The sequence below is a fragment of the Rissa tridactyla genome, chromosome 1 (genome assembly GCF_028500815.1).
Source record: "Rissa tridactyla isolate bRisTri1 chromosome 1, bRisTri1.patW.cur.20221130, whole genome shotgun sequence".
NCBI classification, from domain to species: domain Eukaryota; kingdom Metazoa; phylum Chordata; class Aves; order Charadriiformes; family Laridae; genus Rissa; species Rissa tridactyla.
Window position 1 is genome coordinate 191836641 of NC_071466.1, and position 26878 is coordinate 191863518.

At 38.7% G+C, this 26878-nt stretch overlaps 1 protein-coding gene across 1 annotated transcript in view; it reads left to right on the forward strand.

The window, feature by feature from the left end:
* Positions 1-7002: 7002 nt before the first annotated feature.
* Positions 7003-26878, forward strand: part of CAPZA2 (capping actin protein of muscle Z-line subunit alpha 2) — a 32440-nt gene continuing 12564 nt past the window's right edge. Inside the window, exons 1-5 of the mRNA XM_054210079.1 lie at positions 7003-7133; positions 22201-22264; positions 24295-24346; positions 25063-25126; positions 25660-25866. Of these exons, the coding sequence (XP_054066054.1) occupies positions 7095-7133; positions 22201-22264; positions 24295-24346; positions 25063-25126; positions 25660-25866 (426 nt within the window). The 5' untranslated portion in view covers positions 7003-7094. The remainder of the gene's footprint in view (positions 7134-22200; positions 22265-24294; positions 24347-25062; positions 25127-25659; positions 25867-26878) is intronic.

Sequence of the window (26878 nt, forward strand, 5' to 3'; positions counted from 1 at the left end):
AGCCACCTAACTACAGCCAATAATCTTATCCTACGACAGACATCTTAACTAGGTCAGATGAACCTCACCCTTGGAGTGCTTATTTCTCCTTGCTGCTGTAACGCGAGCCGAGGTTCACCAACTCAGACTCAGGTGTTTATAAATTATCAAAAATACTCCCCAAATAATCCCATTTCAGATACTCTACTAAACTTTTTTACAGACCTTCTATTTGACCCTCGTCTTCCCTGTTTCATTAATACCCACTCTAACCTCAGTAATTTCCCTGGTACTTTTTCTTCGCTCCCTTTTAAAAGACAGATCGCCTTCTGTACTCCATCTTCGCTGGATCCAGTTCATTACACTCCAATTACACCCTCTCTTCTTTGGATCTTCTATGGATTCACTTCCATTCTCACTTGAGTTTCTCTCCATCAGTTGCCAAACAGGAAAAGGGCTCAGAGAACCATGCCATGCAATGTCAGAGAGGATCGCTTCAGGAGCTTTCTTGCTACCTTCTTCTGCAACACAGACCACAAGACTCCTTAAATCCTTACTGAACTGTAGAATATACCTTTTAGAAAAATGGTCAATCTTTACTTTAAAATTGCTAGTGCCATTGTTGCCTTGGTTAAATTGTTCCAGTAGTCATCTACTCGGACAATTAATACTAAGTTTATTTATTAATACTAAGTTTATTTTTAGTCTGAATTTGTCCTGTTTTAACTTCTGGCCATGAGTCCTGTAATATCCTAAGACATCAAAACATCCTATTAACAACTTTCCAATCTCCCAATAAGTACTCACAAACCTTTAAGCTTTTTGCTGATAAACTAGCCAGATTGGATTGCTCATATTTTCCAGGCCCTCATTATTCTTTGAACCCTTTGCAATTCATAAATGTTCTCCTTGAAACCCCTCTAGCTGTACCTGTCTATGGCTAATTTATTTATCTTTGAAAAACAGGCTGTAAAATAGACATGCTAATACTTTTCTTTCCAAAGCACTGTCACAGCCCATGGCTATGATATAATTTATTCACAAAATATTTATCACTGTAGCACACACTAATGTTTAAGTTAGCAACTTTTCCACAGACACTGTAAACAATGCTAGAGAAAACTTTTCTAGTTCTCCTATTTTACCTGAAAACTCCTGTGCCGTAATTTAAACCCTTAAAATTGCTCAATACTGGCAATCCATCATGCACTGCTAACTTCAAGAATGCTTTTAGAATGCACTTTTACTACACTGCTGTTCCTTAGGTTGCATCAGAATTAAATAAATTAGCATTGAGAGAAGATATTCTGTAACGAAAGATGTTTTAAAAGCAGTCACTAATCTTCTTTGCTTGACAGTACTTCATTTTACATTTTAGAAGGAAATCAGAATTCTTTCATCAGAGAATTTTAGATGAAGTGCTTTTGCAAGTCTGTCAACTTTATCAAACAGCAGACTCTAGGAGTCACAAGGGCAGGTGAAGAAAAGAAGTTGGCAGGTAGAGACAACATTTTAAAAGCTAACACCGTGGCTTTTAAATAGTTAACGTACTAAGACAGCAAATATAACAAACATGTTAGGAGAAACCTACCAACACATACCCCTCGTATGAAGATTACAGGCTTCAGAATCAGTAGCACAAGAAATTTTTTGGCACCTCTGAAAACCTGTACATAACTTGGATTATATAAGTATAGCTCCTTCCAAAAGATAGCTTGGGACTGACTAGAACCAAAAGTAGATGTTTTCGTATACAGCACTTCCTCTTTATCATCTTGATGCCTTAAGCTCTTTGCAGATGCTGCTGCACTATTGCCTGTTGCCTTCAAAGACCTGCAACCTCGTTATCTCTGCTGGAGCAGGAGTAGCAGCCAACAAGACTTCGGTGTATTTCCTTCCTTTGGTTGCCTTCCTCTAAAGAGCTCTAAAGTGCTCAACACTTGCTCTTTTTCACCCTACTTTTGTGCATTCCCATGTCTGAATAAAAATTCTGTATTAAAATAAATAATCCCGCTCTTAGTTCTTAAGAGACCATATCTGTTTAGGAGCACCTCGATTTATGGGAGAACTAAATCTTATTGTCACCAGTGAAGTAAACTCCTGGCCTGTATTTTAAGATAAATCTAAGAAACAACATGGGTATCTAATTCCTAAAACATAGGTACATGTCAAAAGAAAGGCAGATGCAAGACTCTGAATTTGAATTACATAAGGCAAGATATATAGCTGACTATTCTTGGAGGGGATGGGGGGAGAGAAAGAAGCCAAGAAAGCTCCCAAGAATAGAACAGAGTAGGAAGTCACAGAGCAAGCCTGGATAAGATCTGAATGCAATCCTAAGAGGAACCTAAAAAGAGTTTGTAGGGTAAGTGTGGTAATAAAGGCCCCTAAAACTGACCAAAAAATCCACTCCAAATATCGAGTTTGTCATCTAAACAATTATGACATGCATAGTTTCCATGAAAAACATAGAATATGATGCAAAATTAATAAAACTTGTAAAAATATTGTGGTTGTGAAGCATAAAGAATGTTGTGACAATTTTAAAAATGCCATAGTATGCAAGATCGTCAACCTGATGATCAAAAAAAAAAAACCCAAAGGACAGTAAATTCTAAGGTATCAATAAAAAACTTGATATAAGATGGACGTTTACAGTGAAAACAATCATTGACTTGAACAACCTCCCCAGGAAAGTTGTAGAGTCTGTATCACTGGAGGTTTTCAAGACGCAATTGGACAGGGCACTAGATAATCTCACCTATGCTCCCTTTCCCTTGAAAGGTTGGACCAGATGATCTTTCAAGGTCCCTTCCAACCTGGGCTATTCTATGACTCTAAATGGGACCTCCACACTAGGCGAAGGGCTACCGAGTCATTCTCTTGAACGTCTGTTGTGGCCTAAAAGATCCTAAGTGTTATCTAAGACAGAAGCTCAGTCTCAGGTTTGTTCTATAGTTGCACTTTATTATAGTTTTCTTGCTGTCACAGCTTGCTTTACAACACCACTGTAAGGATTTAACATACAAATTATCTAGAACAAACCTATTTGGTTTGGCTGCTACGGTTCTATAAGGTACAAAGACCATATTGCAAGGTTTGCAAACACCAGCCACCCCAAAATACAGACGCAAATTGGTAGGCAATTCCCAAGGCCCTGAGATCTGATCCATATTTGGAAATCTCAGGAACTGGAGTATGCCTCCCACCAGCCCGCAGGAATGTGAGGATTTATACCAACATGCGGCAGGATGAAGGAAGATGCTTCCCACAGAAAGGAGCAGGCAGCAGGGACACCGCCTGCCACACCTTTCTGGGCACTCCTCCTGTCCCACTGCCAGGAGCACCATCTGAGCAGGGCTCAGAGCTTGGCCAGAGTCCACCTTTGTCCTAGGAAGCGGAGTGTGGTACATCCTCCAGATTAAACAACTAGGCACCAAATATACCTCTCATCAATTTGTCATCTGAACAGATGCAGTAGGCCAAATGTCAATCACCTGCCTTGAATAAGAAGAATGAAAATGTAGTTTATTTTTTTTTTGCATGGTTTATCTCAATCTGTGGGGCCAGTGCAGAAGTTCAGAGGAAGTCTGCTGTGCTAACCGCAATGCCCCATTGCCTCCTCGCCAGTCTTCAGGATGGCTTCAGCACAGAAACTGCACTTTGACAGCCCTGCAGGGAGACCTTGCAGGAAGGATTGCTGTGCCCTTCCTCCCAGTGCTACTCAAGGGCCAGGTGTCTGGCCCTACAGAGTCAATACAGAAAGAAATGACAGCAGCAGTACAGCAAAATAGCAAGGTACTTGATTGGTAGCTCTATCACATCTGATTAGATCAAGAAGAACTCAATACCTGGGGGGGTTTTTTGTTTGTTTTTCTCTCATTGCATCGGTAAACCACACACTGCTCACCAGACAGATCTGCTAGCCCACAGTGAGCTTCATGTAGTAGGACCAGACATCTACTAAGACATGAACTAGCTAGTTAGCAATAGAATGTTTTACTGTTCTGTATGTGATTGTAGTGCAAATTAACCTTTGATCAACATGTAGAGACACTGGCACATGAAAAAGATTGCTAATGTGGGTGAATTTTATAGCATGAGATTTACTGGATGGAAATTGGCTGCATTCAATTTAAAACAGCAACTAAAGATGTATGACTCCAGACAAGATGCATATAAATTCCAAAGTAACTCAGGTATCACTGATATTTCCTAATCTTGACATCCTTAATCTTGACATCTTTAAGCCTCACGTCCTGAAATTTGTCCTGCATCTTCAGGATTATTTTAGTCGTCCTTTAATTCCCTCTGAAATTTCCATGTTCTTCCTGAAAAGACACACAAGCACTCCAAAACACTGACTCACAAGGCAAGAACGGTACTTATTTCTGCATGATTATTCGTTTCTCATTAAGTCCTAAGGTCACAGTAAAGCACCTGCCAGGGTACTACACAGAAGGTTCCTATTAGTATCTACGATGACTACACAGTCCTCCTCTGAATCATTCACTTCATCATGCTAATTTCAGCAAACTTCAAGAAAAAACCTGGTGTAAACAAGGTACATCCAACAGATAGATATATTAACTTATGAGAAACCTATTCATGTTTATCTGGTAAGATCTACCTTTTTGAACTATCCTTTTAATACATATTAAATAAAGCAACATGTTTGTCAACATCCCCTGGCTGGCAAATCCCAAGGTGTGTTAAAAATTAATAGGAGCATTTCACAGACCTCCTCAGCTAATTATTGTTAAGACTCCTGGGTGGAATTTATAAAGTCCTGTTGCGTGAAGCAATGTTGTGCAATGCCTTCCCCTGCTACAGTCCATTACCTTTTATTATTGCATCCAAATAATATACATGAGATGTTCCAAAACCAAACATCCTTTAGATGTACCTTTTCTGCTTTACACTTCATCACTCTGCATCTAGCAAAGGCCTTATCAAACATTGGATTTGGTTGTCCTTTATTTTGTTCCTGACATGAATAAACTACCATCCATTATCTTTACTGCTACAGGTATTTTAAGTCTCTCCAACTTTTCTGAATCAGTCATGTTGTCCAACTTGTACATTCATTATTTTGACTATTTTTCACTTTCATCCTTTGTTCATATACTAAGTTTTGGTGCCATCGTAATTTCCACATACCCATTTGACTGTAACAGCTTCTTGGCCAATATCACTTTCCTTCATTTCCACGCAACAGTCTTGTTAGAGCATCTAGAATAATAGCCTTGAAAAATTCTACAGATATTGGCAATATTTTGCTATACTGCATGTGACAGCATTAATCATTGTGTACAAATACTCATGCAAGAAAGACAGATGTGGATGAACTCTATAGCATAACAAGATCCTTTAGCTAGAAGCTGGCTACATTCATACCACTAACCATGACTGACTTAGATGTATCTTGATACCTATGATTTTCCAGGCAATGATCAGCGTTTCCTTGTCCATCATAACTGGGGCGATGTACACGGTGCTGGACATTAAGAAAATGTATTTTTTAAATGTTACCGAAGAGTTATCACTTGACATATAATTCCTCCACCATACTTTCTTCAGTTTGAAATACTGATAGAAACTTTATTCTTCCCACGCATTAGGAACAGACCGTTAAGAAGTTCAACGTATTCTCTAACAAGATCAGGTTGTTCATGGCATGGCAGACCATATTTTGTTTAAAGAATTAAAACTTTAACTTATAAATAATTCTTATTCTTCTGAAACTTCTCTGACTTTGAAACTGCTAATGGAGACTTGCATAATACACCAGCCATACTTTTTCCATCCTGAAGAACAAGGTCTAGCCATCAGTTTCAACATCATACAAGACTCTACCCACTAACTTTGTTACACTAATCATATAATCTTTCTCAAGCTCCAAATTGTCTTACATACTTGAGTTTCCTAACATTAATATGCAATAAACCGAAATATATACCCCCGACATACAATGTAACTTTTGGATTTACTTCATAATGCTTTAGGGTTGTCCTTTTTTAGAATGTGGCATGAGGATATTTATTTTGTTCTCTCAGCTGCCCTTGCTCTTGTATCATCCAGGAAATTGGCACCCATATTAATGAGATTAAGCCTACAGACTTTATCCCAGTGTTCCACAAACCCCAAGCACTCTCCTTGCCCAACATGAGTATTTCCTGTATTCTTTCCACTTTTGATCATGGAACAGGAAGGGTTTCTCAAAAAGGTCACCTGACTCCTCTCTTTGGTTTCCTTTTTAGGCCTCTGCAGTTTTTCACCTACTGCAGAATGGAGTCTGCGACGGTCTCCCTGTTGCCAGAACAACAGATCATTATCAGAGCAGCTTCTCCTGCTCATCCCTTTTCTCAGCCTAATTTTGCTCCTGCAAGAAAACAAAACCTCCCACTGTCTACCTGACCCTTGCAGAACAGTCCAGCAAAACTCGCTAGAATGCAGTCACCGGGGAGGACGACCACCTCCTGCGCCACGGCTGGCTGGAAGCGAGGAAACATTCCCGAGAAGCAAGGAATGGCTTATGGCCTTGTCCTCTCACCGCTCCCCGGGCAATTCCCTGCCCCTGGGTTGCTGTTGGAAGAGGAAACAGGATTCCACTGCCCTCAAATCCACATGGTCTGAGCTTGCAGAAACGTTTTATTACAGTTTTCCTCAAAGCTGGTATTTTGTCTTCTTCCAGACAGCCCTTGCAAGCCACCACATCAGATGCCCCTCTGTACCTGCCATGTCACGGCTGCTGGAAGACATTCTTCATACTTTCTTGTGGTAAAAAAATTTCCCACAGTACCAATCATCTCACACAACCCATTTCCACGGCCTCTTGCTGGCACCAAACCTCCGCTTTCTGAAACCCCTTCCACCGGGTAGCAGGCTGCTCCAGGCAACCCCGCCGGCAGTCGCCCACACACGCATACACACACTTAAAAATGGCAATTTTTAATTCTGGCTGCCCAAATTTCCGCCCCCACCCCGCAGCGGGACCCTGACCCCGCGCATGCGCAGAGCCGCCGCCGCGCGACGAGCCGGGGAGCGGTGGGGGGCCCCGCCCTTCCTGCCTGTGAGGGAGGAGACGGGGGCGGCGGCCGGAGTCAGACGGGAAGATGGCGGACCTGGAGGAGCAGCTGTCCGACGAGGAGAAGGTAGGGGTGGGTGGGGGTGCTGCGCCTAGCCGAGCTGGGCCGCCCTCTCTTCCCCGACTCTCCGAGGCGGGAGGCCGCGGGGCGAGCTCGGCTCTCGCCCTGCGGTTCGTATTTTTCCCGTCGCCCCGCGGCCGGGCCTGTCAGTCAGGGGTGCGGGAGGAGGGTCGACGGGGAGGCCGGGGGCAGGGCTGGCCGGCCGCCGCCACCGCGCCGGCCCCGGCGCATCTCCCGCCGCTCCTTGTAGGGAGCGGGCCCGGTGGGGAGGCGGGGCTCGATGTCCGGTGGAGGTGGCGGCGGCGGCGACTGCTCCGCCGGCTCCCCGCTGCCGCCGGGGCTGCGGGCATGGCCGCTGTTTGTTCCCGCCCGGTGTGTGTGGGGAGGGGGGGGCGGTGAGCGGCGGGGGATGGCGGGGAGAGCCTGAAAGGAGCGGAGGGACTCTCCCTCCCCTTCCCCCATCTCCACTTCCCGTTTCCGAGGCGTCTTGCCCGGGCCGGCCGGCTGAGCCGGGACACCGGCTCTGTCGTCCCCGCTGAGGGGCTCTGTGCCGCCGCCCCGTCCCCAGAGCAGGGCCGGCCTAAGATACCGCCTCTAGCTTCAGCCCAGCAGGCTCCGAGAGGAGAGGGGATACGGGGGATTTGGGAGAGGAGGACGGGTTTGGGGGATGAAGAAGGCTGTTTTACTTCCGATTAGGACACAGTATTTGGGAAAGTGTAAAGTCAAGGAGCAGGGCTGTGTTAACGAGATCTACATATAATCTCGTTTTAGGGCAGTTGGAAACTTCTTAGGTTTAAGACACATTTACCCAGAAAAACTTCACAAAGAGCAGGGTGTCTTATAAGACCTCAGTTACCAGGGATACTTGTCTTCCTGTGTTGGATCCAGCTTAATGGCAGCTGCCTGTTTCAGAGCTAGGGTGTGGTGTTTTGTATACATGGTGCTGGTGCACTGATCATGTCTTTATGTAATACACGGTATTATTCATTTTCGACTTGAAAAACGTAGGTTTTCTTGGCTGTGGAAACCGTGAGATGACTTAAATGGGGGAGACATCAATAAACGGCGTTTCAAACTTCTTTGAAGTTAGAAGAAGGATGTCTGAAATGTCCAAGCGATTACAATAAGGCAGAATTTCTGCATGTTTGAGGTTAACAGGACCACGTTTCAGAACTAGAGATGCACTGATATGCCAAGAGATGCATAACGCCAGCATCTCACTTTTTCCCAAAAGGCTTTAAGGTTGTGCCCTCTTCTGCTCAATTCACATTCAAATGCCACCTCTCTGTTGGTACAAGTAATAATGTAATCAAGAAGTATATGTGGTAATCCATGATTCTTTTAGCCCCTTGTAGAAAATGCAAGTAACTAATCGAGTACATTGTTCCTGGAGGCTATGCTTGAAAATACTACAAGCTATCTTGGCATCACTGAATGGTTGAGGTTGGAAGGGATCTCTGGAGGTCATTTTGTCCAACCCCCTGCTCAAGCAGAGTCATCAAGAGCAGACAGCCCAGGACTATGTGCAGATGGCTTTTTGAAATCTCCAAGGATGGAAATTCCACAACGTCCCTGGGCAGCCCGTGCCCCAGTGCTTGGTTACCCTTGCAGTAAAAAAGTGTTGCCTTATGCTCAGACAGCACCTCCTGTGTTTCATTTTGTGCCTATTACCCCTTGTCCTGTCAAATAATAAAAGATATATTATCTTGTATCTGTATGATCTGAGATGCACTGCCTGGGCTTTTGTCACTGATGGAGTTAAGTTCTAAACTTTCTTCTGTCTGTTAATTCCAGTTTTTCTTTTCTCCCAAAATGGGTGCATTCCTTTTAGAGACTCTTCCTGCCTTGCTATAAGTGAATAGAATCCGCACTCTTCAATTGTAAATTTAAATTGATTCCTTGATCCACTTCAATCCCATATAAAATTGATTGTCCTGTATGAGTGGAATTTTCCAAACTTGTCAGTGAATTTTATTGCCTAACAAAGCAAAGATAAGCAACAATGCAAACTCTTGGAAAAGCAGGCAAATATCCATGCAGATCTTGTGGTGCCTTAAGATTTTAATTCAGATAACATTTTTATTGTAAAATGATAGCAGAACTTAAATGTATCTCAAACATTGTTTTACTGAGTTAAAAAAAAAAATATCTGGATAGCATTTGAAAGCACACCCTTCTCACCCATCCAGTTGGGACTATAAATAAATGTAGGACAAATATCCATTTCATGGAGAAAAAAAATCACATTGCTCCTTTATATACTTTTTTCCAATGATGTGGAGCTGATAGTGTTGAAGGCTGACACAGGTGATGGTGGTAGTACAATTTTGTAGATAATGTCGATACAGACATAACTAGAACACTGATCAAAACTACTGGAATTCAAGGAGGGAAGAAGGTGAACAAAGTAACAGAACTTTTTTGTACCAGACTCCTCATAATGCTGTAAAAGCATAAGTAAATAGGATATCAAGTGGTGTAGTGATACAAGTTCTGAAAGGTCTTTGATTCATGTCTCTGTGTATAGTCAGTACATTTAAGTGTTGCAAAGACAGTAAGCAATTCCGTTTAGCCGCTATACTTTCCTTCCTGTTGCTATCTAGTAGTCAGTTAAAGATGGCTGTATTTAGCTCTAACATAATTCAGATTTAAAACTTGCAGTGTTTAGTGTAACTGAGAATACAGGAAGGGCATGAATTGCAATAGTGGCAAAACAGAGAGCTACAGTTCAGGTGAAAAAGCTCTAAAACCAAGGAAGGAGAAGAGGCAGTTGCCAGAAAGAACTTGATTTCAATATGCGAGATTGCGTAACTGATTTTGAACCCAGTCTTGTTCCTTAGATTCACATTTTAGCATGAGATTTTTTTGAAGCCTTGCTTATCTTTCAGTGATGATAGTAAGTGCGAGGATAAATTTGAAAAAGCTTTTTTTAAAAAAAAAAAAAAAAATCTGAGAACTATTTGTAGTAAATACAGCGTATAAAATTTGTGTATATCTGAAGATCTGAAGTTGGGCCATTGCCAGTGAAAGTTACTGGCTTTAGCATCTAGTACTAGGGATTTTCCAGTGCTCAAACCAGCTTTTGTGAGACACAGTGTTTTGTAGTTGCTTTATTCATGTAGGTCACTGAAAGTTCAGAAGCTTTTAGATAGGTGGAATAACATAAGTTTGATTGCGTCAATTTATAAATAAAAATGAGGTGTGAGAGGTGTAAATCTTGAAGTCCTGAACTCTTAAGGGAGATAGCAATGGGAAGTCACCACTTCTGTGCCCTTCCTATGGGTAATGCATCCTCACTTAACAAGTTTTGAATACAAAACCTATTTATCCAGCATATTTGAAGTAGTTTTGCTAAAGTCTAGTAGCTATTTTTTTGCAGTTTAATGTTATTCCAGTTTCTGTAGGAATTGTTTTCCTACCTGTGGCTGTGTCAAACTAATAAGCATATCTAAAAATGTTTTTAATGAGCATATTAGTGTGACTATAAAAGCTACAATTTATCTGTATGAATATAGGCAATGATTAATGGAAGGTACTGATTTTACTGTAAAAGTTGTACTTACTAATGTAAATAGTCATTAACAAGCAACAGCACAAATGCAAAACAGGACTACAACTATTTAAATCATAAAACCAGTGTTCTGCAGTCCATTTTTGGTGACTCGAAGGGATGTATTTACTGCAGATTATTTTTTTTAAATGTGAATCCTGTTCTCTACAAAGCACAGGAATTAAATAGCTGTGTTGATACCAAGATAAAGCCTAAGAAAATTGGGATGCCTTTAGGGAGGTAAGGGGAGAATCCTCATAGGAAAGGATAACGCATCAGGTTTTTTTAATGCAAAATTAGCTCTTGCATTCCTTAAAATGCTGAGCATATAAATATAGTCAAATATGATTTTTAAAAAAAGGAACTGTACCTCTTTCAGTCAGGTTATATCTCAGTAGTTCCACTTGTTCAGGAAGATGGGGTTTAACAGTGGGTCACCTTGCTGTAATTAGAGCAAAACTTCTCTTCTGATGAGGAAGTAGTCCCATTTGTGAAAATGAGCCAGCATCTCTTCCAGGTATTTCCTGGTGCATTGGGTAATTTCATAACTTCTTAAATTAGGTGTCAAAACCTACAAATCTAATAAAGGTGGATGTCTTTCACCAACAAAACTGCAGTGTAGTTTTGTCAGGGTGTTTAAGGAAAACTTGTTTTTTAGTCAATGCCTTGAGATGAAAAGTCTAGGCCAGTAAAATGCATTCTCTTGTGTGTGTAACTTCGTCTTTAAAACGTAGTATGTTGACAGCAGATCGGACTTGCACGTACAAGCCCACCAATGTGGGAGGTTCAGATGTTTCCTTAATGCAAATATAAACCTTTTTCCTGAAACTACTTTGGAAGCATTAGCAGATTTTTTTTGACAAAAAACTTAGTTTTTAAAAATCTTTACATGTATTAAAGCAGTACACGTGCTCTAAATCATTCATTTTGGAAGGATCTTGAATTCTCACTTTTCGAATTGCTCTGAATGGGACCTGGAGACCATAGATGATTAGAAGCAGAATGTGTTGGAGTAGAAGCAGGATTTGAATAGCCTTTTCTGGGTATAATTTCACTGTAATCTATAAGGTAAATTTAAGTTTAAGTTTTGCAAGTGTCCTTAATGTTCTTTCTCTGTAGTTCATTAGTGCACATTTTAATTTATATTTAGAAGTGCATCTTTGCTAACGTGTCCAGCAGGAGAACCTTGCGAGCTCTCTGGTTCTTGTTTATATTTAAATTCTGAATAGAACTGGAAATGCTGTGGCAGGTTCCGATGAAAGGTTGAAAAAACGTTTAATACTCAGTTACCGAAGTTACTGAAATAACTCAGTTACTGTTTAAGCATAATTTCTGCTTAATTTACTACATTAACAAAGCTGTGAAAGTTAACATTTTTCCACAAGTGAACGTAAGAGAAGTTGTGTGGAAGGGATTGCTTTTACAAAGATGAGGTTAAACTCAATGATTACACTTTGGTAACATTTGGGGTAAATTCTTTAATAAGAAAGAGGAAGTTGGGAGTGCTTCTCAGGCTGCCATGTAATTCTGAGTATAGCAGTCCTTCCAAGATTAAGACTTTTGTGTACATCCTGACATATCATAGTGTGCGGTCTTGAGTTAGGAATTATTTTTTTAAAAAATGTATGCCCTTGAGATTGAAGGACAAAAGAGAAATTTTAATCACTGTTGAGAAATTACAGAAGTGTTCAACACTGTCTGAAAAAATGTTCATATATCATGACAATGTATAACTGCAAAAAAATAACTATGTTTAAAGTTATACAGGCTGGAAGAAACTGTTGGAGGTAACTCAAACGCTGCTTGGTCAAAGCAGGCCAACTTAGATCAGGTTGCTTAGGAACTTGCACTTTCAGTTTTGTCTGTCTCCGAGGATGGAGACTGCACAGGGTTACTGGGTGATGTGTTGCAGTGTTTGACTACACCCATGGTCAGAAACTTTTCCTAATATTTAAATGTTGCAACTTAAATGTCCAATGCTGGTTGTCTTTTCACTGTGCACCTCCGTAAAAGTTATTATGCAAAGCAAAATTGTCTGCTTTTTTAACAAGCTAAAAATAATTATCTGAAGCTTGAAAATGAATACAAATTAAATCTGTTATTCTAAATATAAGATCAGCAATTTCTAAAACTGCAGTTCATAATTTTTTTGTTATTAGTAGTTTGAAGAAGTAAGTACTTGTGGATTATGGCTTTTACTGTGTTGTGGGGTATTTATAATGCAGTGGCACCTCAGGGCCATCAAAATCCCTGTTCTTGCTGCCTTTGTGCTTGCAGAACTATTGCGGAAGCCATGCTACCAGGAAACCTCATAGTTTTAAGTAGATAAGAGAAACTGATTGAACCAAAAATAGAGAAGAGTAACAGAACACATTATTGGCAAAGCCAGTAATGATACCGGAGACAATAATTTGTGGTATAACAGATAGGATTCTGTTGCCCACCAACACAGTCATCAACCTACAGTTCTGCTGTGAAATACCATCTTTGGTTGATTTTGATTTTGGCAGCCAAGGAAGAATAGGATAAGGATTTTAGCCACATTGTTTAGCAAATCAGTGTATTTTTCTCAGGCAGCACTTAAAATATTCACTTCCAGTTTCTGAAAGCAGGTGTAAAGGAGTTAGAACTGCTCATGCAGAAATGAACGCAGATTTTTCAGCGTATGGAAATAACTTTTTTTTTTAATCCTTGAATAAAAAGCTTCTGAAATGTAAAATATTTCAAATACTTTCTTACCTTGACAGAAAGCATTAAAACTTTCAAACTAATAGGTAACTTTGAGAGAGAAATTTAACACACTGGAATTGGGAGGGGGAGATATACAGTTAAGGTGGCACCTTATTCTGTGACTTCTAATAAAGGCATTTTTCATAGAACAAGCTCTGATGTTGTTTCTTTTCTCTCCCTGCTGCCATTGAATCCAGGCTCGATGTCCTTGGGAGTATCTAATTATAAATAGCAATCTTGGAGCAGTAGGAAGGATCACTTGAAAAATGTAGGCTTTGTGGTGGAAGAATGCTTTGCAAACATGAACCGAGTGCTTTTTAGATTATGGTAGGTTGCACTCTGTAAAGACTGCTGAGAAAGAGAGGTCTCATTGCTGCAGCTGAGGAGCATGTGTGTTGGGCTGACAGAAAACGTCTTGATTCTCTATGTGGGGGATGATGCCATTGGTTTCTTTCTTTGTGAAGTCTTAGCCATTTCTGATACCTTTTACTTCTCAAACAGACTTTAATGCATTTGCTTTTGACTAAATGTAAAATTTTACTGCTTTTTCAGTTGTCAATGAATGACTTTTGCAAGGAAATTCTGAGGGTTTTTTTTAATGCTTATTATCTGTTGTCTATCTGATCCGTAAGGAAAAAAAAAGTATGCAATTGCTCAGCTTCTAAAGATTTTATGGGTAAGATTTACTCATAAATTTATATGAGACTGAGGACTGCATTTGACCTTTGTCAAATCATATGAGATTTCTATTTAGCAAAGGGGAGTGCTAGCCTCTAACATGCTTCCCCAAACAATATTTTGTTTCTTGGGTTGATTATCTATGTTGGGGCTTGACCCTACAATGAAATATAAAGTACCAAAGAATGGTACAGTTTGAGATACTGATATTTTAAAGCATCCAATGTATAGTCTTCTGAGACTGGAACTTAATGCTACTTTATTTGACACACTTCCTATTCATCCTTTTTTCTTTTCTGTTTTTTTTCTTTCCATTTTTTTTATTTGCCTTTTTTCTCAGACAGTCCTTTGGAAGCTAGTGAAAGCAACTTTTATCTAAGCTGTGAACGTGAGATGTTCTTAATCTTTTTTTTCCTTTTTTTTTTTTCCTGGATGCTCATTTATGAGCTTTCATGTACATAGCTGGAAAAAGGACTACTATATTAAAGGTAAAAATTTGCAGTAAAGACGCTGCAGGAAGAGTGTTCTGTATGACAAATTTGAGACATGTAACTCTATCAGTAATTTTAGAACCACTTTTGTATGTATGTGGTTTTCTCGGCTTATTTGCTTTCCCGCCAACTACTAAGAAGACATAGGCTTTCAGAGAAATACAGATGTGGGGAAAAATAATATAATGTATTCTACTGTCTGTATTATAATTACAAGGAAATTTTTTCAATTCAGAGCTTTTAGTAATTGATGGTGATAGCTGAAGCCGAAGTTTCAGGTTAATCTTGATCCTTTAACATCTACAAACAAAGCATACTTGTTTCACTAATTCGAGACCAGTACAGTCCTTGTAATATGTTTCTGAATTAAAATATCGGAAATGCATGACATGAAAAGATGTTCAATTAGATATAGTCAGAAGTAATAAAAGTAACTGCAAAATGTCATGGGGGAGATCTAACTTCTCTAGTTTTTTTTTTTGTAGTTAGACCTCTGTATTACCTCAATAACACATTGCTTTCATATACCTCTTTGCTATCTGTACCTGATACGAGGACTTTCAGAAGTCCTGTTTTGGGGTTGTTTTTTTTTTTTTAATCCTTCATCTTAATATGAAGTGGTTCATAAAGCAATTTTAAGATGGAGACTTCTATAATATTTAGATACACTGCTGCTGAAACGCCCTACGCTGAAACAGTCGGCACCTTTCAAAATGGTTATTTTTGTGAAAATAAATTTAATTATCCGAGTCAATTCTTCAGGTAAAAAGAATGCAGCTAGAATACCTCATGCTGTGTAGGATTTTCTTTTTGCACCACTATTAAGTGCTGGTACTATTACATACTCTTATTAAATATTTGTGTATTAAAAATAATTGAGGAAAACACATGTTCTACAGGCGCAATGCATCTTCAGGCATTACTATGAAGGAAATGTCTGTTCAGTCAAAGCCATAGGCATGGAATGTGCCCCTCCTTTCCTGTGCCACAGAACCACATTTTTGCAGCATTTTCTTCCCAGAAGCAGAAGTGAATTGAATGTGCTACAGTGCATTTTTCAGTTGAGCTTGGCAGGAAAGCAGTTGCAACAATACTTTTTATGTTCATTCCCTTTACTGGAGTCACTGCCTTTGCTCCATGTTTGTGTGAGATGCTGCATGTTTTGGGGTGCTTCTTCACTATTTGAAATTATACCCGCAGGTCTGGGTGAGGTTTCATGAGATGCTGAGAAGACAGTTTGCTGGCGCTTGTCTAGCCTTTTGAAGGCTTATTTACCTCACTAAACTGTTAGCAGCAAGAAGCAATAATTGTTTAAAGCTCTATTGATAAGTGAATTGGTTGCTATGTTCATGCCACCTTCTAAAGCTATTCTTTAGTTAGATCAATTTCTGTCTCTGGATGTTCACATAAATAGATGAGCACTGGTGACAAAAAGGAGTTTGTAAAAATGGATCACAGGGCTTATTTGTGAAGGGGCAGGGAGATTAGTCCTTTTGGTCGCAGCAGAAGCATGGTATTAGGTCAGTTTATGCCAATTAGGAAACACTCCCAGCTTTTTTTTTATTTTAAAAGATGTATTGTAATTGCTGGTTGTAACATTGGAGCCAGTATCTACCTGTCCAAAGGAAAAGCCAGTTACATTTTTTTTAAACATTGAAGGATTTGTAAACTCAAAAACTATGTTGATGTTTTCCGTACTGACAGGTCATCAGGCATTGTATCTTGCAAGTGATTGAACCTTAAAGTGTGTTCCTTGATGCGTGCTACATGTGTCAATGCAAAATTAATTTTGACTGATAGAAGATGTTAGAGAAGTTTTGTTGTTCATTAGAAAGTAAAGCTGCGTGTTGAAAAATAGTGGCTCAGCTGAACTCAAAACGCGAGTTTGAATCAAACTCGGAACTTGGCAAAAGGTTTGTCTAGTTTTATTCAGTATCACTCCAGGTAGTACAAGCAGGATTCCTGAATGACTTGCATGTTATCGTGAGTGTGAATTACAGGGTCTTGAGAGAATTGGAACTTACCTAGTGTGAATCAGCTTAACTGTGTTACCTGTAAATACAGTTTAGTGGACCAAGACAAAGCTATTTGCTTAGTTACTTGCGGAAAGGCTACCTGAACCAACAATTACGGCAGAAGGCGTGACTGTGGGAATAGAGCTCTCTGGGTTCTTTAGTGTTCCTAGAGCAGAAGCAAGGAGCTCCCGTCTCCCAAATGTGATACCTCATCTGCTTTTTTGCCAAACTTAGGTTCCTGTGAGTGGGAGATTTGTTTTGTTTTATAAGGAAGCAAGGGTGCTCTCAAGAATCCAGAATATAAATGCATGATACACAATGCTTTGCTCCTGCTATAACACTTTCTGTAATCACTGATAAAAATAACTGCTGGAAGCTCTTTTTTTTTCCCCTCTGTGATCAGCAACAAAGTTGTATTTGAGTGGAAATGTATTGCGGAGGTCCTCTGTTACTTCCCTCCTCCCCCTCCAAATTTCATGCAGGTGTTAGGTAAAAAGGGATTTTAATATTTGCTTGACTATTTCATTTTTATTGCTCTGGAGCAGTAAACTTTAACCTGTTATTAGTGTAGAGGAAGGGTGGATCTCCCTGCTGCAAGGAGTTCATAGCTGAACTTGAAGTAAGTGATGTGTTGGAAAGAGTAAGGGCAAAGTATGTGGTTTCACAGCATCTTGCTTAACAGCACCTGTGCAGCATTGATGTTGAGTGAAGGCGGGAGCTGTCAGGGTGCCTGGCAAATACAGCTGTATTTCAGTTAAATTTAAAAGGGTAAAAGAAGAAGGAGGGGAGAAAAGCTAGCTTAAGTTTTAATGTCTCTGTTATTGTTAGGTGTACCCTAGCTAATTATCAGGAATGAGCATATCTTAGCGGAGCTGACAGTGGCGTGGCAGCAGCCCCTGCATTTCTGCAGACACATATTCATGACCATATATAGGCACATACAGCACAGAAGGTCGGGCTTTTTCAACCAGTGTCAGTTCCGATGTGCCAGGAACAGGAAGAGTGGTTTGGGGGCATTTGAAGTCACTGCATATAACTTCTTTAAAATAAAACAAACTTCAGAATGTCTCAGTCGGGAAAAGGTAGAGAAGTAGAATTTCTCTATGTATCTGATGGGTGTCATGCCTTGAGAGAAATTAGATTGTGAAATGAAAGCAAAAGCATGAAAACAAGGCAGATTTAGCATAACTGTACTGTTCTGTACATTGCTACCTCTGTGCTTGTGTAATTTGAAAACTGCAAATACTGTAGTAACTGAGTGTAGGCATTTGTTGACAGACCAATTGTTTTGATCTCTAGCGGAATGAAGAATTAGGCATTATTATGCCTAATGTCCATGCTCATCGCATACAACAAACCTGTCCCTTTCTCTTTTGCTAAGCTTCTCAGTCTGAATTTTTACCTTAACTGAAATAGTTTATATAATAAAAAAGCTTGTAACTGATGTGGTGGGTAGCATTTGGATTCACTTAAATTGAGAAAGTAAATCTCACTAGCACTTGCTGATGTCAGACTTCCATTTAAGTTAGAATTGATGACTGTGACTGGTGTATATGTGAAAATCAGATAAAGAGAACAGCTTCAGTGGGGAATACTTTCCTTCTTAATGTTTCAGAAGTTTGGCTTTGTGTCATTTGTCTTAGTTTTGTTTTGTTTTGTTTGTAACCTCCTCTCAGCCTCTGTGATTTGTCCAAATTAATGCTAATACCTGCATGAAGTCACATCTCATGAAAATGTATTTAGATTGGTTTTGTGCATTCTTTGTGAACCACTAATGATCAGATGTTCTGGATTAGTGAACTCTGAAGTTCATAGTTTCTTGCAAGCCACTCTGCAGGCATTTAACTGAAAACAGTGTCTGTACATCTAGTCTTGGAAAGTACCTCAATGAAACACTGTCTTAAACTTCAGGTGGTGTTTTGGGAGTAACTAGAGTAATAAAGTGGAGAAATTTCAGGTGTTTTCTCAATCTTTTGAGTATTCTAAAGGAATACTCAACTGTATTGTTTAACCTAATTTTTTGTTACTTGCTGATATATGTATAGGTGCTATGTGTGAAAGTGCAGTTCTCTTGAATGGAAAAGGTTTTGTCATTTAGACTTCTAAAATATTATGTTGTTTCTGTTTTGATTTGTTCAAGTCAGTTCTAATCAATTTTTTAAAGTCTCAATGTGTTGAATAACCAGCACTGGTTTCAACTGTAACGCATCTGATCGAAGTGTTTTGTTAAACAGTCTTCAGCAAAAATAACTTCCTATCTGGATTGTATTGCAATTTAGGGTTTTTTGCCTGTCCCTTTATATTACAAGTAATGGGCCTCTTGCTATGTGTGCATTTTTAAATATTTTTTTTTTATTTGCCATAAACACTGCATTTTATATGGACTTACCCTTTGTTTAAATTGTGCTTCCTCAAGTGATAGCAGAGCCTGGGGCTTTTTATTGCCAAAAGGGGGAAATCTTCATCTCATTGAAGCTCATGAAGGTGTGTTGCTTTATCCTTCAGTATCAGTCTGGTTTTGGGAAAAAGAAACCTCCTTTAGAGCATTTATTTCTGGAAAAACTCAGTGGCAATAAAGAAGCTGTAAGTGCTTTTCAGTTCTTACGTGTTAAGTGAGACTACTGGATTTAATTCTCTTATATGGGCAGCTTCTATGTATGAGTTGGGGAAATATAGCTTTTTCAGATACTCATCTCCACAGATAAATTAATTTGGTTTAACTGCTGAAGAAAAGTGGATTAGTTTTAAATGGGCTTCACAAAGGCAGGTTAGCAAAATGGAGAGTGTGTCTTAGCTGACATACTGTCAACTTCTGAAGATATATTAGTTTTTTTGCTTCTGTAAGCATGAATATGCTTTGTACTTCTTGATGAGATGTTCATTGCTAATTTGCATGATTGTGTTTATCCTATAAAAAGTGGCATCTATGATGAATTGTCACACTGAAAAAATTCTCATTGAGGAATTGAATTTACTAGTTAAAATGTTCATTAAGAGTAATGTTAAGGTTGGTCTGTCCTGAGGGAACATCTGTTACTATTGAATACCTCTGAACAGATATTACTTATACTATAGCTAATATGACTGAGAAGAATAGTTCTTATTGATAGCGAAAAAAGAAGCAAAACCAGTTTTACATTTTCATAACTACTGAAAATGAGGTATTATTCCAGTTTTAGTACAGACTTAATATCTCACCTTACAGATATTATGAGCTTAAAGCACATGGTCAGAGTGCAGTTCGGGCACCCAGGTTTTGCTTAATTTTGCTCATTCAGCTGCTGCCCAACTGAAAACTGATGGACCACTTATTTCTGAACTCAGAGTGTCTCTAAGTCTTGTTTCTCTGCTTGCCCAGAGCTAACCCGGCCTCGGCAGGGGTAAGCAGTACTGTTCATGTCCTGAAGTCGAGTCGGACCCAAGAAACTGTCTTTTCATCTGACTTTGAGCTAGGAATCAGTCCGATAATCATACTGTAAGCACAACCTGCTCTTAAGTATGAGGCCTAAATTCCAGTCTGATTCTAGATTCTGTTAATTGGTCATTTGATAAAACGTCCTGGTAGTGTAGAGCCTTGGAGCCTGTCTTGCCCTTCTCTTTGAGTGGTTTAATAGTAGTGTAGGTCAGCTATATGTCATGTCCTTCAGATGTCTTTGGATTGAGCATTGAGCTGTGTACGCTGTGTACAGAGTGCCCTGACTTCAGCAGGAGAGGTATGGAGTATGTCCTCTCTTGGGAAAAGTATGCAGACTGGTGCTTGGGGTAATCTGGCTAATGCAGATGAGTTCACGTTCCATTGGGTCAAAGGAGACAGTCCAAGTCATGCTTTCTTATCTGGGCAAGTGCATTAATAAGCTGCCATAGAAGAAGAGCCTCTTGCCTCTCTGTGTCTCTTGAGAAGAGTAAAGTCTATGGCATTCATCTCAGTATAATGCAAATTTACATGTAAAAAGCAGTTCTGATTTAGGTATTTGAGGCAGCAGATAAAGACTGTCTGCAGTCCAAAATGTTGGATTCAGTTTAGAAAGCTGGGAACAGGTAGCCTTTCATTTCCGTAGTCAGCTCTGAGTGGCTGTGTGCTGACTTCTAGTGAGCAGAAGCTGCCTGGGCTAGCCATTTGGAATCTCATTGAGGTTTGAACACTGCTAATGAGGCAGCAAAGCACGCTCTCAGGATGCTCTAAGCTTGAACCACCTCTCCTTGAGACCGTTTTCTGAAACTTGGACCTTGTCAGGAACCAAGGGCCCAAGCACTGGCTGTATTGCTACCCTCAGCTGTAAAAGTCAGTTCAAGAGCTCTAGCATGCTCAGGCAGTTCTTTTGTAGTTTCAGACGTATATAGACGTGTCAATGTAAAGTGTTCTTTGGTTATTTTTAGCTATTTGTTAATTAAGTATGTGCTTCTCAGACACGTTAATTTCAAACAAGAAGCCCAGAGAGTACAGACACTGAATCTCCCAGCTCTGTATTCCATAGAAGCATAACTGGAGGTGTTAGAAATGGGAACTATGGTTCCGGTAGTATCCTGTATTTGAATAGCGACATCGTATCATGGATGCAAGAGAGCTTTGAATGTCTCCTTAACTTAGGTAACTGTAAATTGTGAAGGATAGGAACTTTTGTGAGGTTAAGTTAGGAAAACAACGTTGTTTATTTGTTTGTTTATATAATGGGTGCCCTTAACAGTTTAAGGGGGAAAGAAGAATGAATGAAAGCAAGTCTGCTGAGTGACATTCTGCAAGTAAGGTAATAGTTGAAAGGTTGCTTCACATCAGAAAAAAAAAAAAGCCATTTTCATGTTTCTTTTGCAAGCATATGTGTCTGCAGCTGTGCAGTGAACCAGTTCAGGGAACTGGTCTGAAAAAAACAGAAAAATAACTTTTCTAACTTTGCTCACTGCGGTTGTACAAGTGCTTGTGCCAGCAGAAGGGAGAAAGCCAGGGCAGGTGTACCTACTTTTAGTGGAAGTACTGGCTTTAGCTGTGTTTTGTCTGCAAGAAGTCGTGGCTGAAGGCAATTGCTCAAGGACTTGCATTAAAGAAGCTTTCAAGGTGCTTTTTTAAGTTGTATCTGCTGATACTGTGGTACTAAGATGCAGGTGAAATTACATGATTTAGTGTCTATAGAAGCGTTTTTAAGCTTATGTAGTCTATCGATTACTGCCTAGCTGTGGATCTCTTGGAAAGTTTAGAACCATAGGATGTATAGTAAAATGAGAGGAGACGCTGTGAAGACCAAATGTATCTTCATCATGGTTTTTGACTCTCTTGGAATATGTGTTAATTCCCAGGAATCCATGGACCGAAAGTTGAAATATATTGTGAATATATTATTGATCTTATTTGTTAGATTAATCTTTTTGCCAGTAATACAAAATATGAGTGACTCAATTTCTCTGCTTCTATCACATATAATCTCCTCTGTTCTCTTTGAAGAGGTGAAACTTTGTTTCTAACAAAGACAGAGGAGTTTAAATAATGTGAACAAGTGTATGAAACAGTGGGAGCTGTACAATTCCATGTCTAGGTATTAAGGCTATACAATGCATGATTGGTTTGAATAGGAATGAATACAAGTATATACAACCACATAATTGTTTTTGTATTTAAGGTGCGTATAGCAGCAAAATTCATAATTCATGCTCCTCCTGGGGAATTCAATGAGGTGTTCAATGGTGAGTATCTGTCTGCTCTGTCCCTTCATTTAAGGCATTTATATACAAAATTGTATTGCTGATTACTGTCCTGAATTTCATGTAGCTTATATTTTAGCCGCTCACTTGCTGTAAGAGCTGGTTTTGTAGCTTGGCATAGTAAGCTTTGCAGTCACAAGACAGCTTGGAGTTTAAATGCAAAAGGAGGAAAGTACCACTTGTCTTTGTGATGTGAGGATGAGCTTTCTTTCTGTTTTTAATCAGTCATGAATTAACAGTTGCTAGGGTTTTCATTTAGAGGACACAGGTACACTTTTTTTCCCCCAGTCTTTGATAGAAGAGTACATTTTTCAATAGAAATGAAACTAGCTGAAATTAAAATCTTTTTTATTTTAAAGAAGGAATATCATTGCAAATACTTAACCTTGAATATACAAAGGACTACTGCTTAATGCCAGTTGTGAAAAGAATATTAATCTTCTCCAAACATTGTTAACCCTTGAATTCTGGGCACACTTTATTTTACTGAGTGTATTGGTAAACTGAAAAGAAACCTGAAATTAGCTTCTCTCAACTATTGTTGCCCTGAACTTTACCTAAGATATTTTTCTTTTAAAATTGTTGTGCGTGTCTTACATAAAGATATGTGGACATACATATCATATAAGAATGAATATGTCTTGTTGCTTTAGCTTACAAATATCTCTGATGTTATTTAAGTCAAGTAGTAAGTTTAGTATACTAAACTTTTAGTCTGTGTCAGGCTGGGGAGAGCTTAAATTTGTTAGAATGTAAGGTTTTTAGAAGTTCTTTGTTCTTCAGCTAAACTGTGACCTGCTGATTATTATTTAAGCTTAGCTTGTACTACATTTGTGAAATGAACTGTTGGCAAACAGCTCAATAACCTAGCTCCCTGAAGGTTAACATGACTTCTTATAGTAATACTGCTGTAAACTGTATTGTTAAGCTAGTTCATTGTCGCAGCTACTTGCTCAATAATGGAATATAATATGTTTGAAAACACATAACAAAATATTTGATCATAAATGCATGACCAGTGTTCAATGAGATTCAGACTGACTTCCTAAAAAAAGAGAGAGAAAGCTTTAAATTCCAATTCTATAAAGTGCGATTCTGGGTTTTTTTGGTTTGGCGTGGGCTTTTTTGAGCTTCTGGGATTGTTTTGTTTTTTTTTCGCTTGGGGTGTTTTGGTTTGGGATTAGGTTTTTTTTTGTTGGCGGTGTTTTTTTTTTATCGGGTCGTGTGTTTTTCTTGTTTTTTTTTATTTTTTCAAGAAGAAATACTTCAAACATATTCTGGATTTCTTTTCACTTGCATGATACCTTGGGAATCTTTAGGAGAGTTTAAAATGTTATAGCAAGACTAATGATCAGTTAATGATCAGTGCATTAAATTGTTATTAAAATAGTGCCTAGCAAATAACAAGCCAGTAAATCAAGTACATAAATAACAATTTGGTGCATAGTAAATATGAAATAATTCTGAGGAGGGTATTAACTTTATTCTGTACTTATGTTTCTTGTATGATGGTAGAAATGGTATTGTGATATATTGTGCTCTGACTACTAAGTGTCATTAAGGAATGAGAGCAAAAATGGTAAAGCTTAAAAAAAAAAATAAGTACGACACATACTATATTAGTCTCATTAAAATACAGTGGCCACTACCATGAATACAGTGTGAGGGATTTCATAGCTTACATCTTAAAAGTGAACTTATTTGAATTCTGTGCTGTTCTCATTCAGAAATTCTCTAAAAACTAGTTTGACAGATTCCCAGAGCTGTCATACAGCCAGTAGAATATGGCTTTTATCTGCTTACCAGATTGTCTTGGAAGGGATCCATTTCCGTACTACTCTTCTCATTTCGGTCAGTCAAAATTATGAAATATGAAGCAATACATTTTCTACCTAGTAATCTCTATGGATGGTTTGGTTTTTTTGTTTTGTACAATCTGTTGACGTTTTTTATGTGACTGAAACAAGTTTCTGAGTTAACTGCACTTTTATGTTGTAAATATCTCCTCTCAGATGTTCGGTTGCTGCTTAATAATGACAATCTTCTCAGGGAAGGAGCTGCCCAGTAAGTACCAGATGCCACATACAATTGCATAAAAGCAAGATGTCTTTCAGTAAGACTTTCACTGTCAGTAAGTGATTTGTTTAAAAAGATGTGTGCTTGGCAAGTAAAACACCGTTTTGTGTTGTGCATCTTTGATCAAGATTAAGTTCTTGGCAGAGAAGAGATCTGTATTGTATCCTAATGATTAGAGCAACTGTTTTGGAAAAGGGTAACCCGGATTTTGGAACCAGTCTCCACCTTTTTGGATTTCCTTTTCTGTTTCTTGGTAGATGTTATAGGCACTGAACATGTGTAAGATACTGCTTCCTTAGACCCTACTTTTATATCAAAACATTATGCCTACTGTATTTTATGCCAAAATTAGTTTCATCTGTAAGAACTGAGAGGTCTGACTTAGTAGGTTGGATCCCTGTGGAATTTAAACTTTTATCTGTTCCCACAGTTTATATGGGTTACTGTAAAGCTTATGTGTTTGTCTATATCAGGTTATTTTTGAACGTAAATCATTGTGTAATGGTGGTTGGAATCTGTAATACGAGCACTAAATGAACCAAGGTGATTCCAAGGATTTGGGCCTGTAAGATAATGAATCATTGATATAATTTTTTGATGTATCACCCCCCAGATTATTGGTTATTATTTAAATCTCTTTCAGCTAGTAAGAAAAAAGACTGTACTTGATGCAGGCTTTTGGTATTGTTTTTTTTCTCTTGTAGTGCATTTGCACAGTACAACTTGGACCAGTTTACTCCAGTAAAAATTGACGGTTACGATGAACAGGTATGAATACAATGAGATACTTGCAATGTTCCTTAAACTGTTAAAGATGTTCTGGTATTTGAATGTATCTTGGCAAGAAAATGAAAAAAATGAAAAGAAATGCATCTTCCCTGACAAAATATAGAGATTATGGCCCTCCAATAATACCAGTTCCATAAGATAATCATTTAGGACATCTAAAGAGCTTGAAATTTCAGTCTGTGTTGTTGGCCTGAATTCAGTCAGACCTGATTTGGAGCTGTAGAAACAATTTGCTCCATCTTTAGTACTAGAAGACATGAATTTCTATATCACATTGGTTGTTGTTGTAAGAGGGTAAGATTCAGAGGGTTTTTTTCTGAGTCAGTGTGTTGTGTTAGCCTTGTCCTCTCTTGCTATATGCATATTTTCTTTAAAATGTGAGTCTTACGTGAGTCTTTAGATATGAATAAGCTCCAGTTAAGTGCAGGATATAATTAGATTTGGCATGTTAGGTTTTTTTTTTTGGTCTTTATTCAATAGCAAATGTTATTAACTAAAACTTCGTGATACAGGTTTTGATAACAGAACATGGTGATTTGGGAAATGGAAAATTTTTGGATCCCAAGAACAAGATTTCTTTTAAATTTGATCACTTAAGAAAGGAGGCTACTGATCCTAGACCACACGAAGTTGAAAATGCCATCGAATCCTGGAGAAATTCAGTTGAAACAGCAATGAAAGCATATGTGAAAGAACACTACCCAAATGGTGTCTGCACAGTAAGTACTAAATTATATAATCACTATAACTGCTATAGATAGATATGTAAAAAAAAAAAAGTTATTATTTGTAAACCAGGAAGACAGGCAGTTTCAACTGTAAAGAATTTAGTCCTGTCAAGGGTTCATACAGGGAAATGAGGGAAAGCATCAGAAGTTTAATATTTCAGCTGTTGGATTACTAGTGGGTGGTTACTGCAGATCACAGTGAAGATTGACCTCTTGGTTCTGAAGAATTTTTGTTTCAGTTTCTTAAAGCATTAATGCCTTCTGTGGACTACTGCAGGTTGATCCTGGCTATGTGGGTGGTTACTTTTAAAAAATAAAAACATTTTTAAAAAAATGCGTAAGATAAAAATGTCTGTCTTGGCTTTGTGTACTGACAAAACTGTCAGTAAAGCAAACTGTTTTCTCTCCATCACATCTTCTATATATCAAAGTGTTATGTTCTTACCACCAGAATCAGTGCGTTCTGATGGCTTATTAAAATGGAACCTCTCAGTCTGTACTAAAATAGTATTCATTTGCTGTTAGGAGCCCTAGGACTATTTGAAGTTTAGCAAACTGATCTAATGATAGCTGTTCCATGCTTTCTAGTAACCTGATGGAAAAACTAACTGGGGCAGAAGTGGGGAACAAAAATCAGTTGCTGAGGTAACAAGTTGAATTGGATTCCCAGGTGGTCAGATGAGTTCCAGCTTCTGTAAAGAAAACCAGATTACATGTTCATGGAGATCATTTTTAGTAGTATTTGATTTTAGGGGATAAAGCAGAACAGAGAACCAAACCCATCCTTTTAATCACCTTTTCACTAGTCTGTAAAGGCTTAAATCATCATTTCATTGTAGAATAACAAGTATCTGAAACCAGCTGGTAATATATGTTGTCACAGCAGTAACTGCTATAGGCTTAAAATTCCTATAGTTGCAGAAAAATGAGTCTGCAGCATATAAAATTTCAGTTAAGATGCTTGACCTTCAGATTTTCTAATCTTAAATTTTTCTGCATTGTA